General features: G+C 43.6%; 2 protein-coding genes across 25 annotated transcripts in view; one reads left to right on the top strand and one right to left on the bottom strand.

The window, feature by feature from the left end:
- Positions 1–1347: 1347 nt before the first annotated feature.
- Positions 1348–6445, top strand: Nme2 (NME/NM23 nucleoside diphosphate kinase 2). The gene is made up of 5 exons (XM_046420449.2): positions 1348–1502; positions 1831–1960; positions 3475–3576; positions 4354–4466; positions 6192–6445. Exons 2-5 carry the CDS (start codon positions 1835–1837, stop codon positions 6307–6309), a joined length of 459 nt encoding a protein of 152 aa, XP_046276405.1. The 5' UTR covers positions 1348–1502; positions 1831–1834; the 3' UTR covers positions 6310–6445.
- A 1748-nt stretch (positions 6446–8193) lies between these two features.
- Positions 8194–11623, bottom strand: part of Mbtd1 (mbt domain containing 1) — a 64657-nt gene continuing 61227 nt past the window's right edge. For all 24 annotated transcript variants that reach the window (XM_058571499.1, XM_046420669.2, XM_058571500.1 and 21 more), the window contains one exon: positions 8194–11412. In XM_058571499.1, coding sequence (XP_058427482.1) covers positions 11294–11412 — 119 coding nt within the window. In that variant the 3' untranslated portion in view covers positions 8194–11293. The remainder of the gene's footprint in view (positions 11413–11623) is intronic.

The raw sequence follows: 11623 nt of genomic DNA, 5'->3' as shown, positions 1-11623 counted from the left end.
CTGGTAAGGTGTAATTACACGCTTGGATTGTCACCCATTTGGTCAGTCACAGGTAATAAGTGCTGTGCTAGTGAGGTCAGCTTAGAGTACTGGGTGGGGGGCATAGAGAGTCACATCATCTCAGGGCAGGGAGTGCTGGTATACAGATGTCAGTGTAAGGGACACTGAGGGTAGGGCTTGCTGACTCCCCTAGAGAAGCAGGGGACCATCAAAAAGGGATGCTTTCTCCTGATTAAATGGGCAGGGTAGTTCCCACAAGGAACTCCAAGGGTGAAAACCATCCCTAGATGAGCCTGTTGGGATTCCAGAAGAAGCACTAACTGCCAGGGTGAACAGCCCAAAGCTTATTAGGGAAACTTCAGAGTGCTGCAGCTCCTCCTTGAGACAGACATGGAGAGGAAAGGGGTGTCCTCAGCAAGGGGCCACAGTATGGAGCTTACATGTGGGTTTAGGGAATTTTGGCTCAGGCTCCTAGCCAGCTTGTGTTTTGGACAACAATCTATATGTCTTAATCAGTGCCTGAGAAGGTTCCAGGCCCCAACTTGGGCTCAAGCCAACCTGAGACAAACCTGCAGCTGGCTGGGTCACCAGAGTTGTACAGAAATTCTGTGATTTTTGTGGTTAGGACCCAGCAAAGAAGGGTGGGTGGTACCTGCAGGGAGCTAATGGTTTGCCTGATAGACAGGAATGGGGGCTGTTTACAAGTCAACAGGCCTGATTTCTGTGAGAATCTAGACTTGCTATGGTGTGTCTCCGGTTGAACTTAACCGTGTGGTTAAGTAGTGCTGTGTGGGAACAGGGTAGCTAATTAAGGTTGGAAGGGTAGTGGGGAGACAGGCAAGACCAGGGACATATAGCGAAAGGCATGCAATATCTTCTCAAGGAGTTGAACGCCTTCCTGAGGTAGGGTACAGAATCTAGAGCAGATGACACCCAGAGGAGGGTGCTGAAAGAGGCTCCGTGCGAGCGGCTTGAGGCTTGAGGCGAGGTCGTGGATGAACAGGCTGAGGGCTTAACCAGGGCTTAAGCAAAGGGGTGGGGAAAGGAAGGCTGACTTTCAGAGGTGTTAAGGATAAGGACTTGGGGGCGCCTGAGGGCAGGGGAATCCAGCTGGACCCGGGGCACTCTGGCGGAGGGTGAAAGCAGATGGAATAGACTGGGGAAAGAACTCCAGGCCAGCAGTAGGTTCTCGCCAAGTAGAAGTGAAGCAGGAGGCACAAGGGCAGTCTTAATTGGGGAGGCCCGGAAGTTAGGGGACAAATCACCTCCCGCCTAGAAACCCCGGTAGTCGCTCGCAAGGCGAGGGCGTCCACTTGCAGGGCGGGGACAAGGCGGCCTGCCGCGTTCGGCGGGCCGGGCATCCCCGGGTTGGGCAGCGGGCCCTCCGGGGTGTGGCCGTCCGGCGCCCCGCCCCCGCTCCTCCTCCTCTGCTGTCTCCCGGGTCCGGTGGTCGCTCAGATTTCGGTTTTGCAGCACAGCCACCGCCGGTCCACAGTTTCCGGGTAAGACTGGGTGCACTCTCCGCCGCCACCCCGTACCGCTTCGCCGCGGATCCGAGCTCCGGTCTCCACGCGCCCGCGGCCCCTCGCAGCACCGCGATGGTCGGATCCGGGTCCCCAGCACCTTCCCTCCGCGGGCCTTGAGACACTGCATACGGGCGGCGGCGCCTGCAGGGGCAGGGCGGAAGCGCCCGGGAAGCCACGTGTCCCTGAACCGGGGGAGGAGGGTGGCCGGACGGGTGTCCACGTGGCCTCCCCTACTCGGGCCGCGGCCCCGGCGGGGCTGTGTCCTGGCAGACGCCGGGCCCTGACTGCGCCTCGGGTTCCGCAGGACCATGGCAAACCTCGAACGCACGTTCATCGCCATCAAGCCGGATGGCGTGCAGCGCGGCCTGGTGGGCGAGATCATCAAGCGCTTCGAGCAGAAGGGGTTCCGGCTGGTGGCCATGAAGTTCCTTCGGGTAACGCTCCCTTAGCTCCCTGCCCACTCAGCGCCCGGGCTCGGGTGTTCGTCCCCCTGGCAGCGGTTAGTCTGCGTCTCCTTTCCGGGATGGAGTCCCCTTGGCTGACTACGCTCGCGGGAAAATCCCCTTGCCCTCTGCCCCTACCCAGGGCTGCGGTGGTCCTCTGGCCCTTTCATGATGCTGGGGAGGACAGACGCCCTTGGGAAGGTTAAGCGGAGGTAACGTGACTCCTGCCCAGGGCTGGCTTCCTTCCCTCGACGCGTCCAGCCTGTGTCGAATCGCGGCTCTGCCCGACGGTCACCGGGGGGCGGCAGCGAGAGGAGGAAGTCTGAACTCCCTTCCCGGCCCTCGCGGGTCTACGTACGCACAGAATGGAGGATTGAAGTCCAGTGCTTTGCCTGACATTTGAGGATGGCGGGTTTTGGGTGCAGTGTCCATCCTGGAAATACATAGGGTTGTGACCGTATTTGCCACATCAGATTTGCACAGATCCGAACCCTGATAGTGATGGGTTAAATAAGTACTGAAAACCAAGTTCATCAGAGAAGAGAATGTTCTGTTATCATCTGAAATGTTTAAAAGGGTTTGCTGGGCGCCGTGTCCCAGCTGTTCCGGAGGCGAGGCAGGAGGATCGCGAGTTCAAAGCCAGCCTCAGCAGTTTAGCTAGGCGCTAAGCAACTCAGTGAGACACTGTCTTTAATAAAATACAAAACAGGGCTGGGGATGTGGCTCAGTGGTCGAGTGCCCCTGAGTTCCATCCCTGGTACCCCATCCCCGGACCAAAAAAAAAAAAGGGCCTCCTCGGTAGGCAACAGGATTTTAATTTGATCTCCATGTGACTTATCCTTCAGTTGCAGCCAACATTTAACTTCCTAAGTCTGGATCCTCAGATCACATCTGGTTAAGTAGTATAAAATCCATAACATCACTGACATTACAAGGATGTTTTTATGATCAGAAGTCTTTCTGCTAAAATGGCATCAGGTGCATGGTTTGGATAGGATTCTTTTTTTCTTTTTCCTTTTTCTTTTCCCTCCCCAGTACTGGGGATTGAAGCTGGGACATTCTACTACTGAGCTACACCCCCAACCCCCTTTAAAAGCTGTTTTTTGCTTTTCTCCTTTTAAATTTTTTTAATCTTTTGTGGTACCAGGGATTGGATCCAGGGCCTCATGCATGTTAGGCAAATATTTTACCATGGAGCTACATTCCCAGTCTTTAAAATATTTTAAGACTGTATTTTGGTAAGTTACTCAGGAGGGATTTGCAATAGTTTTTTTTTTTTTTTTAATACATACCTTGTGAAAAAAGGGACTTTTCCCCCTCCTTTCCTTTATGGAATTCAAGGCCTTGCACATTTAGGCAGTTGCTCTACCACTGAGCTACATCTTTAGCCCCACAAAGGACTCTTGGAGAACATACCACATTGATGAGGGACTCAGAGAATGGGGTGGAGCCATACTTGAGCCTTTCTAGCTTGTTTCCTAACTGGATCCTCTTCTGAATATCAGGCCTCTGAGGACCATCTGAAGCAGCACTACATTGACCTGAAAGATCGACCCTTCTTCCCAGGGCTGGTGAAGTACATGAACTCAGGGCCAGTGGTAGCTATGGTGAGTGCTTGTTGGGGATGAGGGGAGACCAGGGAAATTGCTGTGCCTACTTGCTCTTTTTTTAGATATCCCACCCTAAATTCTTCCTTTTATACATGGGTCCTGCTGGAAATATTAACTAGGAGTTTGGGAGGAGAAGGGAAAGGGAATCAGATTTTAGGAAAAAAGTGATGCTTTATGGTAAATCCCCCTAGGGGTAGCCTCACTGCCAGCAAAAGGAGTGCTAGATTTCTTAGGTTCATCAAGCGTTTGTCACCATAATGTTTCCTAGACTTAAAAAAATACTTTCTAAAAATTTCTCATGAAAAATTTGAACTTATGTAATACATGAAGCAAAAGGTCTCTAATCCTATGCTACAGATGAAGCATTTTCTAGATGGCATTAATGTTCAATTGGGAATGAAGAGAAGTAGAGCGTGTAATAGGCACCAAAATTGAGAAAGAGCCTTTCTGGTTTCCCTAGCATGACCTTTGCCTCCTGCTCTTCCCTGGAATATTTTCCCTTTTATATCAACCTTTGCCATCTCTTGCTGTCTTCTGGGATGTTCACTGATCGTATTGTAGTTATCACTTTACCCCTTCTTCAACTATTTTTTTTCTGTATCTCTTTAAAGTTTAGACTCTATCTGGATCCTATATTTGGAATAAAATTTGTCATATAGGCCCCTGCTCTCTACTAGGGTTACCACTGATTGGTCTCATTGATGTGTGCTGTTAGGTAGGGGTGTTTGTCTGGAATGATCCTAAGTGCAACAATTCCTTTTCCCCCTGGTCAAGGTCTGGGAGGGGCTGAATGTGGTGAAGACAGGCCGGGTGATGCTTGGGGAGACGAATCCAGCAGATTCTAAACCAGGTACCATTCGAGGGGACTTCTGCATTCAAGTTGGCAGGTGAGTCCTGGAACTGTGTTGATAACTTTTACTTAACTCCTGGGATGGTATTGATGACTTTACTCACTTAAATGAAGTATAAAGCAAATGTTTTGGACATATTCTGTTTTTCAAAAAATCTGAACTTTAGCCGGGCGTGGTGGTGCACGCCTATAATCCCAGTGCCTCGGAGGCTGAGGCCAGGAAGATTGTGAGTTCAAAGCCAGCCTCAGCAATGAGGCACTAAGCAACTCTGTGAGACCCTGTCTCTAAATAAAAAATACAAAAATAGGGCTGGGGATTGGCTTGGTGGTTGAGTGCCCAAGTTCAATCCATGGTACCTCCTCCCCCTAAAAAAAGAAAAATGAATTTTAAATTAGGTGGTGATTTTTATTGGATAAAAACTTTCATGAATAGCTACTTCCCCATGTCACTTGAAATTTTAACCAAGACACTGCACAGGGGAGTTGCATATGGTAATTCCTTACATGGTTCTAGCCTCACCAAGTTCTGCATTCTGGGCATCCCATCCATGGGCATATCCCTTAACTCTGGTTCCCTTACCAATACAAAGTTTATACAAAAACCAAAGAGTTTTGAGATTCAAATGGAATGAAGGGATTGTTATTATTATTAAGAAGTATGCATTTCGTGATTGGGCTTTACAAATCAGTGATCCAAAAAAGTACAACAGCAATGGCCCTTGATAATAATTACATGTAGCTGGGCGTAGTGTTGCATGCCTGTAATTCCTGGGATTCCGGGAGGCTGAGGCAGGAGGATCACAAGTTCAAGGCCAGCCTTAAAAACTTAGGTCCTAAGCAACTTTCTGAGACCCTGTTTCAAGATAATAAAAAGGGTAAGGGCCAAGTACAGTGGTGCTTGCTTGTAATCCCAGCAATTCAGGAGGCTGAGGCAGGAGGATTACAAGTTTAAGGCCAGCCTCAGCAATTTAATAAGACTCTGTCACCTACCCCCCCCTCCAAAAAAAAAAAAAGCACATCTAGTTAAGGTTTGTTGTTGTGGTGTATGTTTGATTTTTTTTTTTTTTCTATATGCTTCAAAATTTGAGGAGGAATTGGAATAATTTTGTAGCATCAGCAAAAAAAAAAAAAAAGAAAAAGATTTTTTCATTTTTTCAGTGATGGGTATCAGATTCATGGCTTCATGCATGCTAGGCAGGCACTCTACCACTGTCTATATCCCCAGTCCTAGAAGTACTTTTCAAGGGGATGGGAATTTAGAAGCATAATATAGTTGAAACAATGAATCTTTTAAATTAAGCACCTTTACAGTCACTTTGTTGAGATGGGGTATTGGTGTTACCCAGGCTAGTCTTAAGACTCCTGGGCTTAAGCAGTCCTCTTGCCTCAGCTCCCAGAGTAGCACTTCCATAGTTTTTTTATACCAGAGTTTGAACCCAGGGGTGCTTAATCATTGAGCCACATCCTCAGCTCTTTGATAGGGTCTTACCAAGTTGCCTAGGGCCTTGCTAAGTTGTTGAGGCTGGCCTCCAACTTGAAATCCTCCTGCCTAACATCCTGAGTCTCTGAGATTACAGGCATGTGCTACCATGCCTGACCATCTTCATAGTTTTGTAGTTGGTTTCAGAAATATTTTGGGGTGTGTAACTTGCTGCTTCAAGTAGCAATTTGGCTGAAAAGTTCTGCAGTGGCTGTCATTGTACCCATTAAGTAGACTTTTGCACTTTAAAACATGGTAACTAGTAATTGTTTTCTTTTTTAGGAACATCATTCATGGCAGTGATTCTGTAAAAAGTGCTGAAAAAGAGATCAGCCTATGGTTTAAGCCTGAAGAACTGGTTGACTACAAGTCTTGTGCTCATGACTGGGTCTATGAATAGAAGTGGTCAAAGAAGGGGTCCCCTTCAGCAGTCTGAGGAGTCCCTGGACACAGCTGTTCATTCCACTGACTTGGAAGGGGTAGGGTAGATCATTCTTTTCTAAAGTGTATTTACCAATAAAGCCTTTGGAATTGGGTGCAGTGGACTGTGCTTATTTGATACTAAGCTGAAAGAAATGGCTTTGTTCTCCGGTTACTGTGGCAGTAGCCATTTATTACGGAAGAAATATCTAATCCTTCTCAGAACCTGGGAATACTCAACATATTCTAGGGCTGCAGAGGAAAAGTGTAGCATTGGTTGTTCAAGGAAACTAATAAAGAAATGAACATCCCTGATAGCATTAACAATAGAGAAATGTTTCTGTAAGAATTATTTGTGGAAATGATAAAACACGCAGACTAGTCAAGTGGTCTAGATTTACATGTTTGTTGTCTACAAATTAGGCAAGTTACTTCCGAAGTCTAAAGATTTTTAAAAAGGAATACCTATTACCAGTGCAATGCTGGATTAAATGAAATAGTGTATACAAATACAGTTAACTTCCATGTGTCTGGCCCATACCTGGTATACCTGCAACTCTATCAACTTCCTTTTTATTCTGGATGAAATACTTAAGATTGCTTCTTTCCTGGGCTAGAAGCAGGAATCCTACTTTTCAGATTAATTTGGCTGGATAGGCAGTTATAAAATGCATTTGTAGCACTCTCTTGATTTTTAAAGAGGTGGATTTATAGTTTTAAGAAAATGATAAAAATGAAATCACTTCTATGTAGGATTCTACACTGTGTTTTATGAAAATTACTACACTAAATAAAATGAATGACATTGTGAGGGAAGCAATACATTTTGGGGCTGAAGGTATCCCTGAGGTGGAGTGCTTGCTGGGGATTTAATCCCCAGCACCACACACAAAAAAAAGTTTGGTTTCTGCACATTCTTGGTACACAACTCCTAAGACCCTTGGATTTTCTTTTGCAATAAGGATCTTTTTGTATGCTGAGATGACTGTGGGGAGGGGTTAGTTTCCTGACCTCAAGGTGGGGATATACTGGTTCTTAGAACCAATTTGTGCCTATAGGGGTTGGAACTGTCATCCCACAACCTCTAGGAAGGGCAGGGGGGGACTAAAGGTTGAGTTGATAACCAATGGACCATGATGTAATCAACTATGCCTATATAATGAAACTCCCATAGCAAGCCAAAAGTACAGGTTTTGGGGAGTTTCCACATTCCTGAGTTGCCTGGAGGGTGGTGTGCCCATAGAAGACACATTCACCTTCCACATGAGTTGCCTTGTGCATCTTAACTGTATTCTTTATTAAAAAAAGGGTGATTAAGAAAAGTGCTTCCCTGAGTTCTGTGAGGCAGTTATGGAACTCTTGATTTATAAGCCAGCTGGTTAGAAGCACAAGTCACAACTCTAAAATGGGGGCGGGGAGCAGTCTTGTAGGATCTGACTCTCCAAGTAGACTGTCAGAGTTGATTTGAAATTTGAATTAGAAAGGATACTCAGCTCATGTCTTATGGAGAACTACTTAGTGTGGGCAAAGAAATGTATACCATCTGCTGTCAGAAGTGTTGACATGGGGCTTGGGGTGTGGCTTACTGGTACAGCACCTGCATAGTCTAGCATGTGCGAAACTCTTCAGTAAAAGCAACACACATAACACACCCCTCCTGTTAAGCATGGTAGTAACCCTGAAACAGTTTGGGTCCTGGGTCTAGCTATGGGTCCATGCTGGCCTCTGTTTCTCCTTGCCAGCTGGTAGGAAATTCCTCCTCCAGAAAGGAACAGGGGCCTCTTTAAGAGCTGCTTATAGAAGGCATTCAATATTTTGAATAAAGCATCCCCCTCAAACCACAACACAGTAAAGAGTGCTCAAATACAGCTTAACTTTAACATTTTATTTTGTGTAAAAAAGGGCAAATTTAGTGAATTATTTTAATCTTGTACACAAAGTTATAATTTTAATGCTTTTCACATCCATGCTGAAAATTTGCAATTTGGTAAAAATGAAAGGAACATAAATTTCTCTGAAGGAATTTTTCACGCCATTATATACACTTCATGAGAAAGTTTCAAACACTTTCTCAATGATCACAAGTTACCAGAAAATAAAAGATTAAATTTGTACAGATATTGATCTATATATCAAATACATACAGAAATGATGTAAAAACCTTATGCAGTTTACTTTGATCTCTGTCCTCAAAAGATTTGCCTAGGAACAGAGAGATGCTTTTCTTTTGTATAAATGACTGTGGCTTTATTTAAAATATGAAAATCAAAGGAAGAAACCCAGTTTAATCACAGTATTTTTAAAATCCCTTCCCAATATTAAAGGATCATTACCAAATATATAGCACCATAATACAAATATTGATGGGAGAGGGTATTCACATCACACAAAATTAATAATAATAAAAACAAACAAACACTGAAAACCCGTGTTAGTATCCGTAGAATAAGAAGTTGATAACAGCTTTAGCTTTCCTCATACACAGCAAGGAAAAGGTTAAAGAGTTTAAACTACCAAAAGTCCCCAAGTAATCCTAACAGGAAAACAAAAACAAAAACAAACCCAAGGTCAGCAGTACACTGTGAACCGTAAGAGAATGGGTCTACTGAGTTGTACAATCAAGAGTTATGGCTGAGACATATATCTCCTCTGCATTGACTTATTTTCTGTTCTCAGCAGCAGGAGTTAGAGTATGAGTAATGAGGAGGGCTTCAGGTTGTGTTTAGACCGTAGGAAGTCCTTACCAACCCTTAACTGTTGGTCACTGGATCAAGACAAAAAACACTTCATGAGTATGTAGGAAATCCTAAAACACTCAGAGCCTGGTTTTTGCTACAGAACTGGAAGCTTATAAAACCTGGCTACAGATGAGCATTCACAGAACAAATTACCAGGACTGGTTGGCTCCAAATCACACCCCTCTTGGTTTATTCAGTTCCCCAGAGGATCCCTACACCCAAGGTACACCACAGGCTTCTTGAGCCTACATCATGGAGCCACAGTCCTGTATTTAATCCACTGAGCCTGAGAATAAAGACTGCTGTACCCTTTGCCTTGGAACTCTTCTAGGCTTTAAGTTTACGGGAAGATTCTTCAAAGTTCAAGATTTGGGAAGTGTGAGGATGTCACATTTATGGTAGGTCCCTCTCAGCAATGTTGTTTAAGATATCCAGTAATTTACAGCTGAATTCACATATATTTGACACGAGAATCAACTTGCGTTGATGTGATCTGCATTTATGCCCCCAAAGAGTCAGTATTAAGAAATGGTGACATGCGATTCCATACATTCTTACATTATAAAGTAACACATTTTACTTCCAGTAGCTACTACAAAATCTTATGATATTAACCCCTCTTGCATAGAATGAGGTAAACCTGTGCGTATTACCAATGCTATTATTCCCAAAAGTAGAGCAATATTTTAGAAAATAAATTGCTGGTTTTAAACGTTCTATGCATTTTAAAATTCAAACAAAAATCTTACCTAAAATGGTCTCCTGGGACTTTCTAACATTTTTTAAAGCATTTCATAGGCTGAAGGACTGTAGAGGTTAATCATTTTGATTAATTTCTAATTAGCCCTGCCTATATTCCAGAGGAGATGGTCAGTATTATCACTCTGAAGAGGCCAGGCTAAGACCCAGAAGCACTTCTACAACAGATGCAATGAATTCCTGAGAGTTTAGTTTATGAACCTCACTGGTAAACGCTAGAGCTCTCTCATTCAGTCACAACTCGGTAGAAGGTAAGAAAACAGCAAACCTTTCACCAATTTACCCTTGTACCCTAATTTTAAAGGAAGCCATGTGAATTTTAAAATAGGGAATGTTCAAAATGGTCCAAATCACTTACTGTTATTACTGTTAAAATAAATTCTGACTACAAATAAAGATAATTCATACTAGATATAGGAATTGCATGAAAATTAAAATTCTCTTTCAAATTAGTTTTCTAACAAATCCAAGCTAGTTAAATGTGGAGCTGGAATGATTTTGAAATCTAAACCTATTTCGGCTTTGAACAACTTTTGATTGTTTTGGTAATATAGAACATCTGTTTTGGGGTGTGGTCATGCCAAGTTGCTATCTCACAGATGGAGGGAAATGGCAGAGAACTAATCAGAATCCCTTTTTGTGAGGTTTATTTTAGCAAGGAAAAGAAAATAAACTTAGGATAATATTGCATTTTCCCTAACCCCACAATATGTATTCCCTAACCCCGCAATATCGAGATCCTGTATATCTTGTCAACCATTCCAGTTTAAACACTTTAGTGTTAGGATAATTTGAATCATTTTTTACTTAAAAGAACACATAAATGTATCCAGAGTTCTTCCAGTTTCATATAGAACTCCAAATAAATTTTCACAGAATGAAAAACATTTCTGTACAAACATTAAAATGGGCTGCAATAAAATGCCATCAAGCAGAATTAATTACCCCTTCCGTGATCTACATGGTGATGAGCCCTCCATGAGGGGTTCAGTTGCATATTTCTGCAGCAAAGGAAGCTGGAGATGTGACTGGCTTAACTTCTAAAATCCAAAAATCTCCCAACAGGTACCAAAAAGGTTCATTTGTAATGACAGTTCATTTGCATTTACAACTATATCCTTCTTAAATCATTTCCTTCAATCCTGCTACCTAAACTTTAATCTTACCAAAAAAGTTAAGATTTTCAGTTCTTGTTAACAATGCACATAAATCCAAACTTGGAAAATATTACAAAATTCTTTCAAAAGCTTCAAATACAACACAAAAATTGTCCATCTTTTTATAAATTGAAAAATTTCCCCCCCCACCCAGCTAAAATAGTTTCCCTACCCACCTGAAAAATCTGGAACTGAAATTTTCTGTGTTTAGCAAAATGTCCCAGTAGAATAGCCCGCTGTACAGCTGGATTGATTATAAATCAGTTCTGTGTAAAATTTTTCCCCTCCCACCCTCAGTTTCTGAGCCACCTCATGGCTCTTGTTTGATGTAGAAGTTGGCAGAGCCATTGCTTTCCTGATCAGATGCTCCTTGGAGGAAGTTGTAATCCTCTCCATCTAGCAACTCCTCCTTCAGCTGCAACGTAGTCACTGCATATGAGAGAGAGAGAGAGAGAGAGAGAGAGAGAGAAGGAAAAATAGAGAAATGTACAGGATGTTATCAAGCTTCTGGAATATCCAGATTGCCTTTACTCTTCATGTTCCTTCAGCTTTATAGTTAATAAGACTTCTTCATCAATAAATCTAAGAAGTAAACACCAGAGGGCTGGGGATGTAGCTCAGTGGTAGAGGGCTTGCCTAG

Source organism: Marmota monax, unplaced genomic scaffold (assembly GCF_021218885.2).
Source record: "Marmota monax isolate L192 unplaced genomic scaffold, Marmota_monax_Labrador192_F-V1.1 WCK01_AAM20220418_F8-fsc00064, whole genome shotgun sequence".
Classification (NCBI taxonomy): domain Eukaryota; kingdom Metazoa; phylum Chordata; class Mammalia; order Rodentia; family Sciuridae; genus Marmota; species Marmota monax.
The sequence above is the reverse complement of the archived record's forward strand: the minus strand, read 5'-3'. Positions and strand labels throughout refer to the sequence as shown.